The sequence below is a fragment of the Oncorhynchus tshawytscha genome, linkage group LG08 (assembly GCF_018296145.1).
Source record: "Oncorhynchus tshawytscha isolate Ot180627B linkage group LG08, Otsh_v2.0, whole genome shotgun sequence".
Taxonomy (NCBI): Eukaryota; Metazoa; Chordata; class Actinopteri; order Salmoniformes; family Salmonidae; genus Oncorhynchus; species Oncorhynchus tshawytscha.
Genome location: NC_056436.1, coordinates 72,300,560 through 72,326,340, shown reverse-complemented (window position 1 = coordinate 72,326,340; position 25,781 = coordinate 72,300,560). Strand labels below are relative to the sequence as shown.

The 25,781-nt window shown below is 42.4% G+C and overlaps 1 protein-coding gene across 1 annotated transcript; it reads left to right on the top strand.

Annotated features, from left to right (window-relative positions):
• Positions 1-832: 832 nt before the first annotated feature.
• Positions 833-25,424, top strand: mtnr1ab (melatonin receptor 1A b). Its single transcript, XM_024428863.2, has 2 exons — positions 833-1,200; positions 23,223-25,424. Exons 1-2 carry the CDS (start codon positions 1,014-1,016, stop codon positions 24,083-24,085), a joined length of 1,050 nt encoding a protein of 349 aa, XP_024284631.1. The 5' UTR covers positions 833-1,013; the 3' UTR covers positions 24,086-25,424.
• Positions 25,425-25,781: the final 357 nt, after the last annotated feature.

Genomic DNA, 25,781 nt, shown 5'->3' with positions numbered 1-25,781 from the left:
CCTCTGAATGGCACACATACACAATCCATGTCTCAATTGTCACAAAGCATAAAAACCTTCTTTAACCTGTCTCCTATCCTTCAACTACACTGGTTGAAGTGGATTTAACAAGTTACATCAATAAGGGATCATAGCTTTCTTCTGGGTTCACCTGGTCAGTCCATGTAATGGAAAGAGAAGGTGTTCATAATGTTTTGTACACTGTGTTCTGTATAGCCATTGATTCTTCAAGAATATAACTTAACCTCATGAGATCAGTTCAACTGTCTTACAACATCAGAACCCAACATATAAGCTTGTTTTATTATTTTGTTTGTAAGCAATGTTATTGTAATGTAAACCATCACTGTATACCCACAAAACACGGTTAAAACTATAATTGTGATGTAATGGACGGTCAGTCCTTGCATCCATAGCGCTGTCTATGAATTGGATAAGGGTTTACCTTCCTCCAGCCCTATTCCTCAGCTGTTTACCGAAACAGTGGCAGGGTCCTATAAAATAAAGGGTCACTACAGATTACAGAAGGAAACAATAGTATAAATACAGTGTAATACACTCTTCTAATAAAATCTATGGTTTGGTATAAATAAAGCATGAATTACTGACAGTAATGAATGAACACATTATTAAATTATAGACTCGTTCGAGTGAAAAGCGTCGTGAAGACTTGATATGAATTGAGCACCAGCAGTCAAACATGGAGTGGAAGAAGTGCTTACCACGTTCGGCCACTAGGTGTCAGTATTTTCACCACTTAGGCTACAGTTTAGTCTTGGAATCCGGCACTGAAGTTGCAGCGGAATGTGACAGACGCGCAAAGTGATGGAAGACGATGCAGGGCTATAAAAGTGTAGCTGCGTGTCGTGGCAGAATAATTGAACTTGGGCACTCAGAAGAGGACCAAGCTACAACAGGTGAAATAGAAGTTTCAGCTGCGCAAAGACGGCTACTATGGAGCGCAAACCTGAGATGTATTACGAGACTGAGAGAAGGTGAAGAGATACGATAAAATGATAAGAAATGAAAGCGGTCTGACGAACGGTTCTTCAGTGGCCCCCCACGACACTAACCTGAATCGCCCTCCATGGGTTGCGACAACTTTGGGATGCTTTCTGATTTTCACCATTGTCGTTGATATTTTGGGCAACCTCTTGGTCATTATCTCCGTGTACAGAAACAAAAAACTCAGAAACGCAGGTAAGTCAAAGTAGCCTAACCCAATAAAACGTATGTATTTTGAAAAGTATACTGCCATTTGCTGTAGTCTTTTACAACAAAATGAAACTTATTTGTCTATCTTCATTTCTTAGTTGTATCACCCTGTTGCAGGAGAACTTTCCTGTAATGCAGGAAATTAAAAACTTGTAGTGTATTTAAGGTTTAAAAAGGCTTCTGAAGTTTGTAATTTCCCCTTTGATATTTCAGACAAGATTTTCTCTTACTTTTTTGTTGGGTTTGCTACATTCTTCGTAAATTCATTATAATTCACATAACCCACACTTCCAGTGGCTGCAGGATTATTTTCTTGCTTTAGCAAACTGGCTCAAATTAAGATCCTACATCTGTATTCTGCATAAGTACAAGCCACAGAGATGTCCTGTGGATGTCCTGCCTTGCCGGCCCTGGGCATAAGCGACATAGGCGGTCGCAGAGGGCCCTCAACAGACCCTCACTTAGGAACTCAGTCGGGGTCTGTTGAGCGTTAGAATAGTAGAATACACAAGGTGCAATTTCATCAGCAGTGTTCCTCGTGTTATGTCAGTCACTGACAGTCACTCAATTAGCCCATGTCAGCAAAAAAAAATTTGATTAGTAAATTAGTCTACCCAGCTATCTATCTAAACTTGTAGTAATCATGGCCGATTTTCTGACCTGGCCCTCTACGTTCTAAAATTAATTAATTTCCTGCAATGCTACACATTGGGGTGTAGAGAAAATGTTGCAGTTTTAAAGCAACTTTTCTCAAATTCTACACATTTTGCCATGGCTTATACCATGTTAATATGATATCTGATTCAGAGTGACCTTTCATTCTCTTCTCATTATTGTAACCTCATTCTGTTCAGCATCACAGAGCAGATGTTTTAAATATGTTTATTTATTGAACTAGGCAAGTCAGTTGAGAACAAATTCTTATTTATAATGACTGCCTACCCTGGCGACGCCGGGCCAATTGTGCACCGCCCTATGGGACTCTCAATCACAGCCAGATGTGATGCAGCCAAGATTCAAACCAGGTACTGCAGTGATGCCTCTTGCACTGAGATGTGGTGTCTTAGACCACTGTGCCACTCGGGAGCCCAATGACCTGTGTGTTCAACATCACAGAGAAAATCTATCATCATTACTGTAACCTCAATCTGTTCACCTTCACAGAGAAAATCTATCCTCATTACTGTAACCTCATTCTGTTCAGCATCACAGAGTAGATCTATCCTCATTACTGTAACCTCATTCTGTTCAGCATCACAGAGTAGATCTATCCTCATTACTGTAACCTTGTTCTGTTCAGCATCACAGAGTAGATCTATCCTCATTACTGTCACTTTATTCTGTTCAGCTTCACAGAGAAAATCTATCCTCATTACTGTAACCTTGTTCTGTTCAGCATCATCACAGAGTAGATCTATCCTCATTACTGTAACCTTGTTCTGTTCAGCATCACAGAGTAGATCTATCCTCATTACTGTCACTTTATTCTGTTCAGCTTCACAGAGAAAATCTATCCTCATTGCTGTCACCTTATTCTGTTCAGCATCACAGAGTAGATCTATCCTCATTACTGTCACTTTATTCTGTTCAGCATCACAGAGTAGATCTATCCTCATTACTGTAACCTCATTCTGTTCAGCATCACAGAGAAAATCTATCCTCATTACTGTCACTTTATTCTGTTCAGCATCACAGAGTAGATCTATCCTCATTACTGTCACTTTATTCTGTTCAGCTTCACAGAGTAGATCTATCCTCATTACTGTCACTTTATTCTGTTCAGCATCACAGAGTAGATCTATCCTCATTACTGTCACTTTATTCTGTTCAGCATCACAGAGTAGATCTATCCTCATTACTGTCACTTTATTCTGTTCAGCATCACAGAGTAGATCTATCCTCATTACTGTAACCTCATTCTGTTCAGCATCACAGAGAAAATCTATCCTCATTACTGTCAATTTATTCTGTTCAGCTTCACAGAGAAAATCTATCCTCATTACTGTCACCTTATTCTGTTCAGCATCACAGACAATGTTCTCTCAAAAAAATGTTGGTACTGAGAAAACGTTAGGTCTGCTGAGCACAAACTCGAACAGTGTGAAAATTCTGTGCAACTTCAAGCATGCGTTTACTTTGAACACTGAAGCTGTACCTGCTTTAAGTTACAGTTTGAACAGTAGTCAAGTAGGCTACTGTAGCTCTTTTATCATAATGTAGTGGCTGGTAGGCCGGAGAGGCTGGTAGGCCGGAGAGGCTGGTAGGCCTACAATGGAGAAAATGCATCCCATAGCATTTTAACATGTATATAGCTGTTATATCATTCAGGTAACATTCCATAAGACTTTGGAAGAAAAAAACATACAGGGCTTGAGATGAACCTGTTCATCCACTTGTTCTTCATATAAGGAGGTGACTGAAAATGTTGTTCTGTTGTTTGATGCAAGAAACACTTTACAAAATAAAATGCATTATTATTCCCATACCATTGTTACAGAGAATCAGAGAAATTATGCTACCCTCTGCCTATTGGCTACATAGCTTATTCAAGCCTCTCTCAAAATACAACACTGCCCCTTTAAGACAAAAAAAACCTCTGTACCTGACTGGCATTTCAAAGATGTCTAGAAGTGTACATGTTTTGTGCTCTTGAAGGAGCAATCACTCCCCCATTGCTGATTACAAATGATCTATAACTGGGCTAATAACTCGCTATCTAGCAAAGGATATGAAGAAATGTGCACACGAGGCCACATGCAGCCCTTATGCTTATGCTGTAAACACAGTCCAGTTCAAAGTGAATGGCCACAGATCCATATATGGCAATGGTCTATTTGCATATATGCCCCCTGCAGCTTTGATTGGTTATGGCATTTTGTTTTGGTATGTTGCATTGAAAGTGGCTAATATTGCTTTGAATCGATCACAATTCCCACAGTAAAAGGAAACATTGATAGTGCTAACTAATGGGGAAAACTCTAGAAAGTTAAGTGAAGTTCAACCTCATAATTCTCTGTGCAGGCTGATATTTCTTCTGCGCGGCAGTCCCGGGGGAGCTGTGCGCCCTGTGGACAGCTTAGAGGGAACATTGATCACAGAGTAGATTTATCCTCATTACTGTAACCTTATTCTGTTCTAAATCACAGAGAAGATATGAATGATGTGTGAAACAGGCTAGCTGCTGTGTATGGTCACACTGCATTATACAGACAGGTGTGTGTTGTTGTGGAGGCTCAAGTGGCAATTTAATGATCCTCTAGATTAAAAATCTCTTTGCAAAAGGGCAACATTGACTGGTATTGGTGCAGGTACTGTAGTGCTGTAAGTGTCATGAGTAGGGTTGCAAAATTCCAAGAACTTTCAATAAATTCACTGGTTTTCCAGAAATCTTGGTGGGGGGATTTCTGGTAAATCAGGTAATTTATTGAAAGTTCCTGAAAGATTGTAACCCTAGTTGTAAGCCAACATTTATTCTGTAGAGCTGCTGTTATTTTATTCCATGAAGTCCTTTTCATTTGAGTTAACCTTCATTTTTGGAACCTTGGGTTACCACATGAGCGGAACACAATCGTATTGCTGCTTAGGCCACTATTTTTAGCAGCAGCAGGTAATTGGCTCCTTATCAAACAGATCAATAAAATCTAAATGTATTGGTCGCGTACACATGTTATTGCAGGTGCAGCAAAATGTTTATGTTTGTAGCTCCAACAGTCAGCAATATCTAGCAATACAATAACAATACAATAACACTACAATAACAATACAATAACAATAACAATAACAATACAATACAATAACAATACAATACAATAACAATACAATACAATAACAATACAATACAATAACAATACAATAACAATAACAATACAATACAATAACAATACAATAACAATAAATAACAATACAATAACAATACAATAACAATACAATAACAATACAATACAATAACAATACAATAACAATACAATAACACAACAATAACAATACAATAACAATACAATAACAATACAATAACACTACAATAACAATACAATAACAATACAATAACACGACAATAACAATACAATACAATAACAATACAATAACAATACAATAACACTACAATAACAATACAATACAATAACAATACAATAACAATACAATAACAATACAATAACACTACAATAACAATACAATAACACTACAATAACACTACAATAACAATACAATAACAATACAATAACACGACAATAACAATAAATAACAATACAATAACAATACAATAACAATACAATAACAATAACAACACAATACAATAATAATACAATACAATAACAATACAATAACAATAACAATACAATAACAATACAATACAATAACAATACAATAACAATAACAATAACAATACAATACAATACAATAACACTACAATAACAATACAATAACAATACAATACAATAACAATACAATACAATAACAATACAATAACAATAACAATACAATAACAATACAATAACAATAACAATACAATAACAATACAATAACAATACAATAACAATACAATAACAATACAATACAATAACAATACAATAACAATAACAATACAATACAATACAATACAATACAATACAATACAATAACAATACAATACAATACAATAACAATACAATACAATAACAATACAATAACAATAACAATACAATACAATAACAATACAATAACAATAACAATACAATACAATAACAATACAATAACAATACAATAACAATACACACATAATACATAAAAAGAGAAAGGGATAAAGACCTCCGAACGAGCAACATCATAACAAGCAACATTGGACCCAGCCGAATGTTTCTCTTGTGTCGTGTTCGTGGAGGGGTTATCGCTGGTGCTACCACCAAACCTTCTGGTACCCTCCACCTCTGCCAGTTAGACAGGATGGCTTCGTGTTGATCATTTTCTGGCCTGGGGAATCACCTTTGCTACAAAGTACAGTCACAGTTTAATCTATAAATGTATTCATATTGCATTCTTTAATCTGCACCAAAGGGGGAATGGCAGCCTCCAGATTATTCATGAGTGCTTTATAACATAACGTTTAGATATAAATACAGTCACTTTATGGTTTATTTATTTAGGAGAATATACAGTATATGTGCATAATGCATTGTAGAGCCTACATGCTGTTAACTCTGACTGTGACTCCTGGACACTGAAACACCAGCTCTCTCCATGACATAGACTGACCAGGTGAGTCCAGTTCAATGCTATTATCCCTAATATATATGCAACCAATGCTTATACAGTACTTACCTGGACTGAATATAAATTGTTGCCAATTACCATAAAGTTAAGTGCTTAAATATAACGTACTGATAAGCACGGAGAAAATTGAATTGCCCGTTTAAAGTCAGCTAAATATTTTCTGATATTGTAAAAATTATTGTCAGCAATTTTAGAAGTGTTTGTAAATTTAGTGCAGGAGGGAGTATAGTAGTAGCCTCATGTTTAAAAAGAACTTTGCTTTGGAAATAAAATTTTTGCAAATGTCTCTTTCTCCTCCACGTCTCTCTCTCCCTCCCCCACGTCTCTCCCTCTCCCCCCACGCCTCTCTCTCCCCCCATGTCTCTCTCTCTCTCCCCCACGCCTCTCTCTCTCCCTCCCCCATGTCTCTCTCCCTCCCCCACGCCTCCCTCCCCCACGTCTCTCCCTCTCCCCCCACGCCTCTCTCTCTCCCCCCATGCCTCTCTCTCTCCCCCCACGCCCCTCTCTCCCCCATGCCTCTCTCTCTCTCCCAATCTCTCCCAATGCCTCCCTCTCTCTCTTCCTCCCACGCCTCTCTCTCCCCACTCCCCTGTCTCTCTCCCCACGCCTCTCTCTCCCCACACACGCTCTCTCTCCCCACACATCGCTCTCTCTCCCCACTCCTTGCTCTCTCTCAATGCCTCCCTCTCTCTGCCTCCCACGCCTCTCTCTCTCTCTCCCCACGCCTCGCTCTCTCCCCCACGCCCTCTCTCTCTCTCCCCCACGCCTCGCTCTCTCCCCCATGCCTCCTCTCTCTCTCTCTCCCCCATGCCTCTCTCTCTCCCCCATGCCTCTCTCTCCCCCATGCCTCCCCCCCATGCCTCTCTCTCCCCCATGCCTCGCTCTCTCTGCCTCCCATGCTCTCTTTCTCCCCCATGCCTCTCTCTCTCCCCCACCTCCTCTCTCTGCCTCCCATGCTCTCTCTCTCTCTCTCCCCACGCCTCTCTCTCTCCCCCACGCCTCGCTCTCCCCCACACCTCTCTCCCCACGCCTCTCTCTCTCCCCACGCCTCTCTCTCTCCCCCACGCCTCGCTCTATCTCCCTCTCTCTCCCTCTTTCTCCCCACGCCTCGGTCTCTCCCCCACACCTCTCTCTCCCCACGCCTCTCTCTCTCCCCCCACGCCTCTCTCTCTCCCCCACGCTCTCTCTCTCCCCCACGCCTCTCTCTCTCCCCCACGCCTCACTCTATCTCCCAATGCCTCCCTCTCTCTCCCTCTCTCTCTCCCTCTTTCTCCCCACACCTCGCTCTCTCCCCACGCCTCTCTCTCTCCCCCACACCTCGCTCTCTCTCCCCACACCTCGCTCTCTCTCCCAATGCCTCCCTCTCTCTCCCTCTCTCTGCCTCCCACGCCTCGCTCTCTCTCCCAATGCCTCCCTCTCTTTCGCTCTCTCTGCCTCCCACGCCTCTCTTTCTCTTCCCACGACTCTCTCTCTCCCCAACCCTCTCTCTCTCTCTCCCTCTCTCTCTCTCTGCCTCCCACTCCTCTCTCACTCTCCCCCACGCCTCGCTCTCTCTCTGCCTCCCACACCTCTCTCTCTCCCTCTCTCTCCCCACGCCTCGCTCTCTCTCTGCCTCCCATGCCTTGCTCTCTCTCCCAACGCCTCTCTCTCTCTCCTCTCTCTCCCCATGCCTCGCTCTCTCTTTGCCTCCCACGCCTCTCTCTCCCCACGCCTCCCTCTCTCCCCACGCCCTCTCTCTCCCCCACGCCTCTCTCCCCCACGCCTCGGTCTCTCTCCCCACGCCTCGGTCTCTCTCCCCACGCCTCTCTCTCCACACCTCGCTCTCTCTTACCACGCCTCTCTCTCTCTCCCCACTCCTCTCTCTCACCCACGCCTCACTCTCTCTCCCAATGCCTCCCTCTCTCTCTCTCTCTCTCTCTCTCTCTCTCTGCCTCCCACGACTCTTTCTCTCTCTTTCCACGCCTCGCTCTCTCTCTCCACGCCTCGGTCTCTCTCCCATGCCTCGGTCTCTCTCCCCACGCCCTCTCTCTCTCCTTCTCTCTCCCCCACGCCTCTCTATCCCCACACCTCGCTCTCTCTCCCCACGCCTCTCTCTCTCCCCCACGCCTCTCTCTCTCCCTTCACGCCTCGCTCTTTCTCCCAATGCCTCCCTCTCTCTCGCTCTCTCTGCCTCCCACGCCTCACTCTCTCTCTTCCCACACCTCGCTCTCTCTCTCCACACCTCGGTCTCTCTCCCACGCCTCGGTCTCTCTCCCCACGCCTCTCTCTCTCCCTCTCTCTCCCCCATGCCTCGCTCTCTCTCTGCCTCCCATGCCTCTCTCCCCCTGCCTCGCTCTCTCTCTGCCTCCCACGCCTCTCTCCCCACGCCTCTCTCTGCCCACACCTCGCTCTTTCTCCCCACGCCTCTCTCCCCACCTCGCTCTCTCTCCCCACACCTCTCTCTCCCCACGCCTCGCTCTCTCTCCCAATACCTCCCTCTCTCTCTCCCCACACATCACTCTCTCTCCCCACGCCTCTCTCTCTCTCCCCTCTCCCCCACGCCTCGCTCTGTCTCCCCACGCCACTCTCTCTCTCTCCACCCACGCCACTCTCTCCCCCACGCCTCACTCTGTCTCCCCCACGCTGCTCTCTCTCTCCCCCCACGCCTCTCTCTCCCCCAACGCCTCTCTCTCCCCCCACGCCCCCTCTCTCTCTCCCCCACACCTCTCTCTCTCTTTCTGTCTCTCACACCTCGCTCTATCCCCCACACCTCGCTCTCTCTCTGTCTCTGTCTCTCTTCCTCTCTCTCTCCCACACATCACTCTCTCTCTCTGTCTCCCTCTCTCTCTCCCATGCCTCGCTCTTTCTCTCTGTCTGTCTCTCTCCCTCGCTCTCCCTATCGCCCTCTCCTTTTTCTGTCTCGGTCTGTCTGTCTCTCTATCACTCTCTGTCTCCCATGTCTCTCTCTTTCTCTCTCTTTCTCTTTCGCTCTCCCTCTCTCTTTCCAGAACGTTCACAAATAGGTCCGGTATCACATCATCAACTTGTATTGATCACATTTTTACTAACATGGCTGAACATTGTTCTAAAGCTGTATCAGTGGCACTAGGTTACAGTGATCATAACTTGGTTGCACTCACTAGGAAAACTAAAATACCAAAGGCTTCCCCTGAGGTAATCTAGCGAAGGTCCTATAGAGGGTTCAATCAAGACTCATTTGTGGATGAGATTAAGAATGTGCAATGGTTAGAAGTGTGTAGTAAGGATGATCCTGAAATGTCACTAAGTTTGTTTAAAAATGTATGAAGTAAAGGGTGATGAAACAAACTGTGGAGAATGTTGAACGTGATTATGGGTAGGAATTTGAACATGTCCGGCTCTTTTGTTGAATCAGAGGCTATATTTATTACAAAATCAAACGACATCGCAAAACTACTTTAGTAGTACGTCCTTAGCACAAATGACAGATGATTGGTTAAAGAGTATGGATGACAGGAAGTTAGTTGGTGCAGTGTTGCTAGATTTCAGTCTGCTTTTGATGTAATTGATCATAAACTGTCACTAGATAAACTCAAACGTTATGGCTTTAAGTCTGCAGCTCTATCCTGGATGGAACTCTATCTATCCAGGAGAAGATAAAAACTGTTTAATGGTAGCTTTTCAAAAAATAAAGATATACACTGTGGTGTTCCTCAAGGAAGCCTCCTAGGCCCACTTCTCTACTCTATCTTTACTAATGATTTACCTTCAGTAATGAACAAAGCAAGAGTGGTAATGTATGCTGAGGACTCTACAATGCATCCGCATTACATCCGAATTTAATGCGCTAAAAGATGTACTGAGTAGTGAACTAAGAATGGTGGGTTGATATGAACAAATTGGTGTTGAACATTTCTAAAACTAAATGTATTGTATTTGGTTGAAGATATTTGCTTGCTGATGATCCCCAATTGAATTTGTTGATGAATAGAATGCATGTAGAGCAAACGAAACATTTTAACTACTAGTTGTCATGTTGGATGCAGCTTTATCATGGTCAGAACACATACATAATATTGTTATTAAGATGGGTAAGGGAAATGCTGTTACAAGAAAATGTTCAGAGTATGTAACATCTAACACTCTGAATCAGGTGATTCAATCCCTGGTCCTATCACACTTAGAGTACTGTCCAGTTATATGGTCAATCCCTAGTCCTATCACAACTAGAGTACTGTACGGTTATATGGTCAATCCCTGGTCCTATCACACCTAGAGTACTGTCCAGTTATATGGTCAATCCCTGGTCCTATCACATTTAGAGTACTGTCCAGTTATATGGTCATCTGCAGCAAAGAAATATATAAAAAAGCTCCAAATCGCCCGAAACAGGGCTGCCAGATTAGCTCTTCATTGCTCTATCCGTATAAAGGTTCAATTTTAAAAATTAAACATGCATAACCACCAAACCAGACAGGTAAATTCAGGGCATCTAAGACAACCCAAGCCAAGGACAAATCATCTTAAATCTACAGTTTTATATAGAGCCATAGCTGAATGGAACTCTTTACCAATCCATATTTCTCAGGTAAAAAAGTAAATCAACCATTAAGAAAAAAATGAAAGAACATCTAATGAAATAGACCATATGACTGGACAGGAAATAGAAAGAACATCTAATGAGATAGACCATATGACTGGACAGGAAATAGAAAGAACATCTAATGAGATAGACCATATGACTGGACAGGAAATAGAAAGAACATCTAATGAGATAGACCATATGACTGGACAGGAAATAGAAAGAACATCTAATGAGATAGACCATATGACTGGACAGCAAATAGAAAGAACATCTAATGAGATAGACCATATGACTGGACAGGAAATAGAAAGAACATCTAATGAGATAGACCATATGACTGGACAGGAAATAGAAAGAACATCTAATGAGATAGACCATATGACTGGACAGCAAATAGAAAGAACATCTAATGTGATAGACCATATGACTGGACAGGAAATAGAAAGAACATCTAATGAGATAGACCATATGACTGGACAGGAAATAGAAAGAACATCTAATGAGATAGACCATATGACTGGACAGGAAATAGAAAGAACATCTAATGAGATAGACCATATGACTGGACAGGAAATAGAAAGAACATCTAATGAGATAGACCATATGACTGGACAGCAAATAGAAAGAACATCTAATGAGATAGACCATATGACTGGACAGGAAATAGAAAGAACATCTAATGAGATAGACCATATGACTGGACAGGAAATAGAAAGAACATCTAATGAGATAGACCATATGACTGGACAGGAAATAGAAAGAACATCTAATGAGATAGACCATATGACTGGACAGGAAATAGAAAGAACATCTAATGAGATAGACCATATGACTGGACAGGAAATAGAAAGAACATCTAATGAGATAGACCATATGACTGGACAGGAAATAGAAAGAACATCTAATGAGATAGACCATATGACTGGACAGGAAATAGAAAGAACATCTAATGAGATAGACCATATGACTGGACAGCAAATAGAAAGAACATCTAATGAGATAGACCATATGACTGGACAGGAAATAGAAAGAACATCTAATGTGATAGACCATATGACTGGACAGGAAATAGAAAGAACATCTAATGAGATAGACCATATGACTGGACAGGAAATAGAAAGAACATCTAATGAGATAGACCATATGACTGGACAGGAAATAGAAAGAACATCTAATGAGATAGACCATATGACTGGACAGGAAATAGAAAGAACATCTAATGAGATAGACCATATGACTGGACAGGAAATAGAAAGAACATCTAATGAGATAGACCATATGACTGGACAGGAAATAGAAAGAACATCTAATGAGATAGACCATATGACTGGACAGGAAATAGAAAGAACATCTAATGAGATAGACCATATGACTGGACAGGAAATAGAAAGAACATCTAATGAGATAGACCATATGACTGGACAGCAAATAGAAAGAACATCTAATGAGATAGACCATATGACTGGACAGGAAATAGAAAGAACATCTAATGAGATAGACCATATGACTGGACAGGAAATAGAAAGAACATCTAATGAGATAGACCATATGACTGGACAGGAAATAGAAAGAACATCTAATGAGATAGACCATATGACTGGACAGGAAATAGAAAGAACATCTAATGAGATAGACCATATGACTGGACAGGAAATAGAAAGAACATCTAATGTGATAGACCATATGACTGGACAGGAAATAGAAAGAACATCTAATGAGATAGACCATATGACTGGACAGCAAATAGAAAGAACATCTAATGTGATAGACCATATGACTGGACAGGAAATAGAAAGAACATCTAATGAGATAGACCATATGACTGGACAGGAAATAGAAAGAACATCTAATGAGATAGACCATATGACTGGACAGGAAATAGAAAGTATCAACTGAATGTTAAATGTGTTTCCTGTCAGGTATTTTAATTGTCTGTATTGTCTACTTGTGAAATGTTTGTAAAGTCATAATATGTAATTGTTTGTAATGTCTTATTAATTGGTGTTGGACCCCAGGAAGATTAGCTAATGTTAAGGCATTAGCTAATAGGATCCTCACTCTCTCTTTCTCTGCATATGAGAGACAAGGAGTGGCAGAGGTCATTATGGTTTTGTTCTTGTGTCTTTGCATGTATTTCATTGATTTATTCATCGATCCCGTGGCCATGTGACATTAGACCTGGAGGTAAGGTCTCGCAGTATTTCCCATCTGGACAGCTACACTTCATTAACTGAATGAGACCTTATAAGACAATGTTACTTTCTCAGGATGAGTAGGCCTTTGTTTTTCTTTTTTTAGGCACTATCTTTACATTGGCCTGTGATGTTTCATTCTAAAGATACACCATGTAAGGTAGTTGGTTGGTACGTACCGCTATCGTTCTATCTCCACCACCATCTCTTCCTCCAGTATCTACTGTATGTTCTGGGGCCCCCCCTCCCCCCTACCCACCAACACTCCCATTAGCCTCCTGTTCATTCTGTTTGTCCAGTGTGCTGTGAAACTGTCCCCCTGGTCCACAGAGGAATACATAATGACCAGAGCAGACACTCCCTCCCACTAGACTCAAAACACACACCCTGCCACAGCCACATAATATCTCCAACAAAGCCCCAACCAAGCATGTATTTAGAACCTAATTGCACTCTCATTGTTCCTGAATGACACGCCACAGTTGCTCCGCTCGCGCCCCACGCTGTCTCTTTTTTCTATTAAACAAATTAAGCTCGTGAGACTCTGTATACTGTGCCACCACTGTCTGTTTGCATTAGTCAGCATGGGCTGCTTGGTAAGAATGATCTTAACACACCCTGGGTAACTACAGCGTCACTCTGACAATAACCAATGCATCAGCTCACCTCACCCACCGTCCGCTTATGGAACTAATATGCAGCTTAAGGTTCTGCTGTTCCTCTGTATACAGCGCCACAACCAAGGGAGAGACCTTGGAAATGTTACATGTCATTTGAGATCAAGTTAGCAGAACTGAGCATCTGTTTTGTTTTGCACTGAGCAAAAAAACAAAACACAAAAGTATCTGAGTAGAGCAGAGAAAAGTAGAGTAGAGCAGAGTAGTGTAGTGTAGAGCAGAGAAAAGTAGAGTAGTGTAAAGCAGAGTAGTGTAGAGCAGAGTAGTGTAGAGCAGAGAAAGGTAGAGTAGTGTAGAGCAGAGTAGTGTAGTGTAGAGCAGAGAAAGGTAGAGTGGTGTAGAGCAGAGTAGTGTAGAGCAGAGTAGTGTAGAGCAGAGCAGAGTAGAGTAGAGTACAGCAGAGCAGAGTAGTGTAGAGCAGAGTAGAGTACAGCAGAGCAGAGTAGTGTAGAGCAGAATAGAGCAGAGCAGAGCAGAGCAGAGCAGAGCAGAGCAGAGCAGAGTAGAGTAGAGTAGAGTAGAGTGGAGTAGTGTAGTGTAGTGTAGAGCAGAGTAGTGTAGAGTACAGCAGAGTAGTGTAGAGTAAAGTACAGCAGAGTAGAGCATAGAGTAGTGTAGAGCAGAGTAGTGTAGAGCAGAATAGTGTAGAGCAGAGTAGTGTAGAGCAGAGTAGTGTAGAGCAGAGAAGTGTGAGTAGAGCAGAGTAGGGCAGAGCAGAACAGAGCAGTGCAGAGTAGTGTAGAGTATAGCAGGGTAGTGTAGAGCAGAGTAGTGGAGAGCAGAGTAGAGTAGAGCAGAGCAGAGTAGAGCAGAGCAGTGTAGAGTAAAGTACAGCAGAGTAGAGTAGTGTAGAGCAGAGCATAGTAGTGTAGAGCAGAGCAGTGTAGAGTAAAGAACAGCAGAGTAGAGTAGTGTAGAGCAGAGCATAGTAGTGTAGAGCAGAGCGTAGTAGGGTAGAGCAGAGTAGTGTAGAGCAGAGTAGTGTAGAGCAGAGTAGTGTAGAGCAGAGCAGAGTACTGTAGAGTAGAGCAGAGCGTAGTACTGTAGAGCAGAGCATAGTAGTGTAGAGTAGAGCAGAGTAGTGTAGAGTAGAGTAGTGTGAGTAGAGCAGAGTAGTGTAGAGCAGAGTAGAGCAGAGTACAGCAGAGCAGAGTAGTATAGAGTACAGCAGAGCCGATTAGTGTAGAGCCGATTAGTGTAGAGCAGAGTAGTGTAGAGCAGAGTAGTGTGAGTAGAGCAGATTAGTGTAGAGCAGAGTAGTGTAGAGCAGAATAGTGTAGAGCAGAGTAGTGTAGAGCAGAGTAGTGTAGAGCAGAACAGAGTAGTGCAGAGTAGTGTAGAGTATAGCAGGGTAGTGCAGAGCAGAGTAGTGTAGAGCAGAGTAGAGTAGAGCAGAGCAGTGTAGAGTAAAGTACAGCAGAGTAGAGTAGTGTAGAGCAGAGCATAGTAGTGTAGAGCAGAGCGTAGTAGTGTAGAGCAGAGCATAGTAGTGTAGAGTAGAGTAGTGTGAGTAGAGCAGAGCAGAGTGGAGTAGAGTACAGCAGAGCAGATTAGTGTAGAGTACAGCAGAGTAGAGCAGAGTAGAGCATAGAGTAGTGTAGAGTAGAGTAGTGTGAGTAGAGCAGAGCAGTGTAGAGTAAAGTACAGCAGAGTAGAGTAGTGTAGAGCAGAGCATAGTAGTGTAGAGCAGAGCGTAGTAGTGTAGAGCAGAGCATAGTAGTGTAGAGTAGAGTAGTGTGAGTAGAGCAGAGCAGAGTGGAGTAGAGTACAGCAGAGCAGAGTAGTGTAGAGTACAGCAGAGTAGAGCAGAGTAGAGCATAGAGTAGTGTAGAGCAGAGTAGTGTAGATCAGTGTAGAGTAAAGTACAGCAGAGTAGTGTAGAGCAGAGCAGAGTAGTGTAGAGCAGAGCAGTGTAGAGTAATGTACAGCAGAGCAGAGTAGTGTAGAGCAGAGCAGTGTAGAGTAATGTACAGCAGAGCAGAGTAGTGTAGAGCAGAGCAGAGTAGTGTAGAGTAGAGCAGAGCATAGTAGTGTAGAGCAGAGCAGAGCAGTGTAGAGTAGTGTAGAGTAGAGCTGTTCTCTACTGCTTTCTTCTCTCCCAGTCTCTCTTAGTGGGTCTGATGTGAATTGGGTGCCTGGGGCAATCATATCAACTGAAGCTCACTGCTCATTCAAGGGGAACTCTGTTACACATTACACATCTACAGTTTATGTTAAATAGAGTGGGACTCCAGCTCCACTTGATGTGATTGGAGTGGGATTGGAGTGGGACTCCAGCACCACACCACCTCAGGGTAGCCAAGTGGTTAGAGCATTGGACTAGTAACCGGAAGGTTGCAAGTTCAAACCCCCGAGCTGACAAGGTACAAATCTGTCGTTCTGCCCCTGAACAGGCAGTTAACCCACTGTTCCTAGGCCGTCATTGAAAATAAGAATTTGTTCTTAACTGACTTGCCTGGTTAAATAAAGGAAAAATAAATAAATTTAAAAAATATTACAGTGGAGGACCTAGAATCCTTGTTTCCATTCCACACTCACATGGCCTGTTGAGCTCTCTGTCAAACTGTTGCATCTTATTCGGTATGATTATTATAGATTATAGACTACTATTGATTTCTTATTATTGTTCCTGTTTTTTATGCAAATTTACCAAAAAACGTTTAATGACTTTAATCTATGAACTATCTTGTCTCCGCAGTACAAGAAGAACAAGGAAGTAGTTAAGTACAGTATTATGTGATGCATCTGTTAGGGGTACAATGCATTATGATTAGTCTGGCAAGCCTACAGTGTCCTGGAGCCAAAACTGTTGAGGCTACCATGCTGACCAGACTGCTCGCACGCGTGTCCACGTGCGTCATTGTGCGCATGTTGATTTTGTCCACCCACACCAGATGTGATCAGGACACACATGTTGAAATATCAAAACGAACTCTGAACCAATTGTATTAATTTGCAGACAGGTCGAAAAGCATTAAACATTTATAACAATTTAGCTAGCTAGCTTGCTGTGCTAGCTAATTTGTCCTGGGATATAAACATTGGGTTGTTATAATACCTGAAATGCACAAGGTCCTTTACTTCGACAATGAATCCACAGATAAAAGGGTAAACCGAGTTTGTTTCTGGTCGTCTCTCCTCCTTCAGTCTTCTTCTTCTTCTTTGGACATTATATGGCGGTTGGCAATCAACTTTAAGGTGCATTACCACTACCAACTGGACTGAGTATGAACCTCACTTCATCTTTCAATCACCCACGTGGGTATATGCTCCTAAAAACCAATGAGGAGATGGGAGAGGCGGGACTTGCAGCGCGTCAAGCATCATAAAAAGAACCAAGTTCTATTTTAGTGCCTGGCTACGCAGATGCTCGTTGACGTGCGCGGGCAGTGTGGGTGCAATGATTGAATAACATGTACAGTACCAGTCAAAAGTTTGGACACACCTACTCATTCAAGGGTTTTTCTTTACTTTTACTTTTTTCTACATTGTAGAATAATAGTGAAGACGTCAAAACTATGAAATAACACATATGGAATCATGTAGTAACCAAAAAAGTCTTAAACAAATCTAAATATATTTTATATATTGAGATTCTTCAAAGTAGCCACTCTTTGCCTTGATGACAGCTTGCACACTCTTGGCATAAAGAAAAACCCTTGAATGAGTAGGTGTGTCCAAACTTTTGACTGTTACTGTATATCCAAATGAATGATTTAGGCTCTGCTGAATGTTGAGAGTCATTGTTATGTAGACGAGATTACTGCTGTTCTGCTGGACATCTTCTAAGACCCTCACAAACTTCTACAGATCCTGTAGCACGGCATGGTACGGCAACTGCACCACCCGCAACCGCAGGGCTCTCCAGGGAGTGGTGCGGTCACAACCAATGCATCACCGGGGGCTACCTACCTAACTACAGCACCCAGTGTCACAGGAAGGCCAAGAAGATCATCAAGGACCTCAGCCACCTGAGCCACGGCCTGTTCACCCCGCTACCATCTAGAAGGTGGAGACAGTACAGGTGCATCAAAATTGTGGCCAAGAGACTGAAAAACAGCTTCTATCTTCAGACCACCAGACTGTTAAATAGTCATCACTAGTCAGCCTCGGCCCAGCACCCTGCCCTGAACCTTAGACACTGTTACTAGCAGGCTAACACCAGGTACTCTACCCTGTACCTGCTGCCTTATGTACATAGTCATGGAACACTGGTCACTTTAATAATGTTTACATACTGTTTTACCCATTTTATATGTATATACTGTATTCTAGTCAAGGCTCATTCTATATAACTACTGCTGTAAACACATTTTCTATTCACATAGTGCACGTACTATCCATTCACACCATTCACATATTTACAGTGTATTCAGAAAGTATTCAGACCCCTTCCCCTTTTTCCACATTTTGTTACTTTACAGCCTTATTCTAAAAATGATTAATAAATAAAGAATTTTACTCAACAATCTACACACAATACCCCGTAAAGACAAAGCAAAAACAGTCATTTGTTGCAAATTCATTACAAATAAAAAACAGAAATACCTCATTTACATAAGTATTCAGACCCTTTGCTATGACACTCGAAATTGAGTTCAGGTGCATCCTGTTCCCATTGATCATCCTTGAGATGTTTCTACAACTTGAATGGAGTCCACCGGTGGTAAATTCAATTGATTGGACATGATTTGGAAAGGCACACACCTGTCTATATAAGGTCCCACAGTTCACAGTGCATGTCAGAGCAAAAACCAAGCAAAGGTTGAAGGTAGAGCTCCGAGGGTAGAGCTTGAGGCACAGATCTGGGGAAGGGTACCAAAAACTTCTGCAGCATTGAAGGACCCCAAGAACACAGTGGCCTTCTTCATTCTTAAATGGAGGACGTTTGGAACCACCAAGACTCTTCCTAGAGCTGGCTGCCTGGCCAAACTGAGCAATCAGGGAGAGAAGGGCCTTGGTCAGGGAGGTGAACAGGAACCCGATGGTCACTCTGACAAAGCTCCAGAGTTCCTTTGTGGTGATGGGAGAACCTTCCAGAAGGACAACCATCTCTGAAGCACTCCACCAATCAGGCCATTATGGTAGAGTGGCCAGACAGAAGACACTCCTCAGTAAAAGGAACATGATAGCCAGCTTGGAGTTAGCCAAAAGGCACCTAAAGACTCTCAGACCATGAGAAACAAGATTCTCTGGTCTGATGAAACCAAGATTGAACTTTTTGGCCTGGATGCCAAGCGGTAGGTCTGGAGGAAACCTGGCACTATCCCTAAGGTGAAGCATGGAAGTGTCAGCATCATGCTGTGGGGATGTTTTTCAGCAGCCAGAAAGGGGAGACTAGTCAGGATCGAGGGAAAGATGAACAGAGCAAAGTACTGTTTTTTTTATGAAAATCTGCTCCAGAGCTCTTAGGACCTCAGACTGGGGTGTTGGAAGGTTCACCTTCCACAAGGACAACAAACCTAAACACACAGCCAAGACAATGCAGGAGCGGCTTTGGAACAAGTCTCTGAATGTCTTTGAGTGGCCCAGCAAGAGCCTGGACTTGAACCCGATCGAACATTTCTGGAGAGACCTGGAAATAGCTGTGCAGCGACATGCCCCATCCAGCCTGACAGAGCTTAGAGGATCTGCAGAGAAGAATGGGAGAAACCCGTCAAATGCAGGTGTGTCAAGCTTGTAGCGTCATACCCAAGAGGACTTGAGGCTGTAATCCCTGCCAAAGGTGCTTCAACAAAGTACTGAGTAAAGGGTCTGAATACTTATGTAAATGTAACATTTCTGTTTTCTTTTTTTTATGACTGTTTTTATGACTGTGCAAAAATGTATGAAAAACTGTTTTTCCTTTGTTATTATGGGTGTTAATTTCTTGCAATTCCATCAATTTTGCCATTGGATTTTGTACTGTGTATATAAATACTGTTTCCAACATTTCTTCATTTCTTGTTGTTTTTATTTCTGTATATTTTTGTTATGTTTGTTTATCCCCGTTAAAGCTCGATTGAAATGTAAAGGCAATGATCCCACTTTCGCGGAGACTGCTATCACAGTAAACACTGCATATGTCGACTTAATCAGAAATTACCATGACATTTTAATGCAGATCTTACGCGATACTTCCGCGGTACAGATTGAACCCAGCCCTTAAGCCTCTCTTTCACTCACTTTCACTGCAGCGTCAAAAAGAGGTTGTCAAAAGAGGAAAACCGATCATTAAATCCAAGTTATATAATTTATCATGAAGATGTAAAACATTTAAGGATTCTTTCCAAAGTAATGTATCATAAAGACATAAAACATTAAATGATTATTTCAAAAGTAATGTATCATAAAGATATCAAATATTGAATGATTATTTCCAAACAAAACAATCCCTCATGAATTTTAGGGAAAAGACATCTAGATTGTCTCCGCAGGAGGTTCGAAGACATCATATTCTGCATCATGCCACTTGTTTTATCATGTTGTAGAAATCTTTTGTTATTTACTGTATCTGTAGCAATAAACTGCAGAGTTATAGCATGGTATCTGTTTTCGGCCTGTTGATGTTTGAGAGTATGAGTCTTCTTCATCATGGTAGAGCATGAAACAGAGATGACCAGTAGTTCAAATGATGAGTGTGTATATATATATTTGTATGTGGACACACCTTCAAATTAGTGGATTTGGCTATTTCAGCCACACCCGTTGTAAAAAAAAAATAGAGCACACAACCATGCAATCACCATAGACAAACAATGACAATAGAATTGCCTTACTGAAGAGCTCAGTGACTTTCAACGTGGCCCTGTCATGGGATGCAACCTTTCCAACCTTTCCAAGGTCAGTTCGGGGGTTGATGTTGGGAAGGTTGATGGGTGGTTGATGAGGGGGCTAAGGTGGGGGGATTGATGTGGGGGTTGATTTGGGGGTTGATGTGGTGGAGTTGATGTGGATGGGTTGATGTTGTTTTTATGTGGGGGTGTTGATATGGAGTGGTAGATGTAGCAGGGTTGATATGGGGGATAATGTGGGGGTTGATGTGGTGGTTAATGTGGAGGTTGATGTAAGGGGTTGTTGTGGGGGGTTGATGTTGGGGGTTGATATGGAGTGGTTGATGTGGGGAGTTGATGTGGAGTGGTAGATGTAGCAGGGTTGATGTTGGGGTTTTATGTGGGGGGTTGATATGGAGTGGTTGATGTGGGGTGGTAGATGTAGCAGGGTTGATGTGGGGGGTTGATATGGTGGTTGGTGTGGAGGTTGATGTTGGGGGCGTTTATGTGGAGGGGTTGATTGGGGGCTGAGGTGGGGGATTGGTGAGGGGGTTGATGTGGGGGTTGATGTTGGGGGTTTTATGTGGGGTGTTGATGTTTTTAAATTTTACCTTTATTTAACCAGGCAAGTCAGTTAAGAACAAATTCTTATTTTCAATGACGGCCTAGGAACATTGGGTTAACTGCCTGTTCAGGGGCAGAACGACAGATTTGTACCTTGTCAGCTTGGGGGTTTGAACTTGCAACCTTCCGGTTACTAGTCCAACGCTCTAACCACTAGGCTATTCACATAGGAAGATCCATTTTAAAAGTGCAAGGCCTGTCCAACATGCCATGCCTTCATTTGTGATCTTACAGGAATGATATACACATGAGGAGAAAGCTGAAGGACCTATTCTACCTATCCATTGATGTAATTATATCCCCCAACTGATTCCCAGATCGTCCACTAGATGGCAAAAGGCGATCAAATGACATTTCTAGAAACCAGTGGAGTGTGCTTTGGGTTGTGAGTCAATGTGTCAAAATGGCTGAACGAATGTTCAAGCCTGACATATTACATTTATTTTAGAGATCAGGGCTTTCATATGATGGAGTAAAAAAAAAAAGCAAAAACAACAGACAGGTGAGGAAACTTCAAACTCCTTTTCCCATTTACTTTTCCAATTGTAAATGATGAGCTAGCTCAGTGGTGCATATGGAGGATGCATGCAAGGTAATGTAGATGGAGAAGGAAATGCATTGCTTTACAATGACCATCAGGGTGGACCCTTTCCAGCATACTAAATGTTTGCATTTTTGGTAACTTGACCTACATTGCACATTCTATGAATATAACCATAGAGCATGATTTATTGATTTATGGCCTTTATGGGGGGCGGTGGTGGGGAAGATGCTTATGACATTGCCAGCAGTAACATTTGAGTTCGATTTCCATATGTCATATTCTTCTATCATATGTTGTAGGTCGGGGATCTAGTTAGTCCTACTTGAACAAATGAACATTGTTGTTTTTGAAACCACAATGAATAAGTGGAGTTGTTCAAAGAAGAGACATTCCTGTAAGCTGGTTAACCCAGGCTGGTCACCACAGGCTGGTCACCACAGACTGGTCATAGCCGTTCTCACCACTACTGGTCATAGCCGTTCTCAACACTATGAAGACTAGCTAGTACAGTAGTTATATTAAGGCGAGTAATTCTGCAACAGAGCCAATAGCCTGAGCCAAGACTAGCCAGGGGTACTAAACTCTTACCCTACTAGGTCCGGAGCCTGCTGGTTTTCTGTTCTACCTGATCATTATTGCACCCACCTGGTGTCCCAGGTCTAAATCAGTTCCTGATTTGAAGGGAACAATTAAAAAAGGCAGTGGAACTGGCTTCGAGGTCCAGAGTTGAGTTTAAGGGGCCTAGGGCATACCTCACATTTTGGGACCTTTTGGGACCTTTTATATTCCCCACAGTGCGTCATGGTTCTAAACCATTCCTAACAGAGAGGCACACTGTTACCCAGGATTAGCATTAATGAGGCTAGACATAGCAAAACAAGTTCCAGTCCAGGTCACCAGTGGACAGGTCATAATATGGTGGCGCCCTATTCCCTATATAGTGCACTACTTTTGACAAGGGCCAATAAAGAATAGGGTACAGGAAATATGGTGCCATTTATGACATAGCCTAAGACATTTATTTGATCATAATAGCTCAAATGACGTGTGTGTGTGTGTGTGTGTGTGTGGAGGGGGGGGCAAGCAGGAGATAAACTTTTCCCAGAGATTCAGCACCATGTGTGGTTAAATCCCCTCTAAAAGAGAGAGAGCAGTAAAGGTCATTCCATTTCAGTCAACCTGTTACCATTGGGGAGTATAGACTGGGGAATATGATCCATTGATTTGTTTTTTTATGTCATTTCAAATCCCTTCAAATCCTAAATGAAAGCGTTGGGAATCAACATGTACACATCAACACTTGTACACAGCTCTTGAAATATCAAAACAGTACTGGTTTCGAGGGGTATAAGATGCTGATCCTTTCAGATAAGGATATTAGGCAGATTTTAAAAAAATAAATAAACAGAGCGTTCCTTTGTTTTCCAGGCAACGTGTTTGTGGTGAGCCTGGCTGTAGCAGACCTGGTGGTAGCCTTCTACCCATACCCTCTGGTCCTCTCCTCCATCTTCAACAACGGCTGGAACCTGGGCTTCATTCACTGTCAGGTCAGCGGCTTCCTTATGGGACTCAGCGTCATCGGCTCCATCTTCAATATCACCGGCATCGCAGTCAACCGCTACTGCTATATATGTCACAGTCTTAAATACCACAAGCTGTACAGTGACAAGAACTCCCTGTGTTATGTCCTGCTCATCTGGCTGTTGACTGTGGTGGCCCTGGTGCCCAACTTCTTTGTGGGCTCGCTGCAGTACGATCCCAGGGTGTATTCGTGTACGTTCGTCCAGTCGGCCAATTCAGCGTACACCATCGCCGTGGTCTTCTTCCACTTCATCCTGCCCATCATGATCGTCACCTACTGCTACCTGAGGATCTGGATCCTGGTCATCCAGGTGAGGCGGAGGGTGAAGCCCGAGTTCAGGCCGAGGCTCACGCCGCATGACGTGAGGAACTTTGTCACCATGTTTGTGGTGTTCGTCCTGTTTGCTGTGTGCTGGGCACCGCTGAACTTCATCGGACTGGCAGTGGCCGTCAACCCCGCCGCAGTAATACCCATGATTCCAGAGTGGCTGTTCGTGTTCAGCTACTTCATGGCCTACTTCAACAGCTGCCTTAATGCCATCGTCTATGGACTGCTCAACCAGAACTTCCGGAGGGAGTACAAACGGATAGTTGTCTCGCTTTGCACTGTGACGTTGTTGTTCCCTGACAGTTCCAACGACGCTGCGGAGAGAGTCAAGCCATCCCCTTTAATAACCAACAACAACCAAGTGAAAGTAGACTGCGTGTGAGAGGTCATGAAGGGAGCACTGTGAGCAAAGACATACTAAAAACACATCTCTACTGCTTCCAGACTGCAGGCTTATTAATGATGTATAATGTACTGAACTGAAGCCAATGACTCTAACAGCGTGTATATGCAGTTTTTAAACAGATTCTACTCAGTCAAGGTGCATTACAGTAGCTGTATGTTCCCCTCTGTCTAATTGTTTACAATAATGAACTATAGATGTATGTATTTATTTTATATTGACAATGGATAGTATGGCATCATTTCACAGAATAGAGCTGAAAGGGTTTCTTACGTTATGCAATCTTTACCAGTCTACAGTACTTTATGTGTATCTGTATGAGAAATAACATAGTAAAGATTGTTACTTCTGACTATAACATCCAAGTTGTATTACATACCGTAGGTTGCTGATGTAAAGGAAATTCAGAAGCTTGAAAAGCAATATGTTTGTTGTGAAGTGTTTCATATGCACTGGGAAATGTGACACAAACGTGGTAACATGCACATGGTAACATGCACATTCCACAGATGGGCGCGGCTCTAGTCATGGCTATATGAAGAAAAACTCCAAATAAACCATTGCCATAAGACCAATCGTTTAAATAGTGTTAACACATTGTTTACAACAAAAGTGCTTGCTTGTTTAATTTTAGAGTAGTGAAATGTGACTAGTATGTACTGAAATAAATAAGGAAGTAAATAATATGGGTTACAAGAAGTCAGGGCCAGAGGGAATATAAACTGTTAAAACTGACAACAACTGTCAATCTCCTTACTGTAATTGTCATATACGTCTATCTAAGTGATGTGCTGTAGATCTGTGAGTAAAAGACATTTAAAGTCCAAATCATATATTTTATACTACACTATATTTACATGTATAATAGCACTGTACAGTATGTTTCAGTCTACATCTATATACTGTGCTATTTTTAAAACAGTATGTATTTAGTCTCAAAATCTGATGACAAAGAATCCTAAGATAAAGGGCAGCTTGAACATCATTGGCATATAAACACATTAAGACTGATATCCATAACTTCTGCACTGCAGCAGAAATGTTTGATGCTTCAAATACTGGACACATTCCCATACATACATGTTTTATATTGTGACTCATACATTTTGATAATATACAGTCGTGGCCAAAAGTTTAGAGAATGAGACAAATATTAATTTCCACAAAGTTTTCTGCTTCAGTGTCATTAGATATTTTTGACAGATGTTACTATGGAATACTGAAGTATAATTACAAGCATTTCATAAGTGTCAAAGGGTTTTATTGACAATACATGAAGTTGTGTCATGCCCTGACCTTAGCCTGATGGCAGCCCATTCTTGCATAATCAATGCTTGGAGTTTGTCAGAATTTGTGGGTTTTTGTTTGTTCACCTGCCTCTTGAGGATTGACCACAAGTTCTCAATGGGATTAAGGTTCCCCGAGCCACTTAGTTATCACTTTTGCCTTATGGCAAGGTGCTCCATCATGCTGGAAAAGGCATTGTTTGTCACCAAACTGTTCCTGGATGGTTGGGAGAAGTTTCTCTCGGGAGGATGTGTTGGTACCATTCTTTATTAATAGCTTAAATTCTTAGGCAAAATTGTGAGTGAGCCCACTCCCTTGGCTGAGAAGCAACCCCACACATGAATGGTCTCAGGATGCTTTACTGTTGGCATGACACAGGACTGATGGT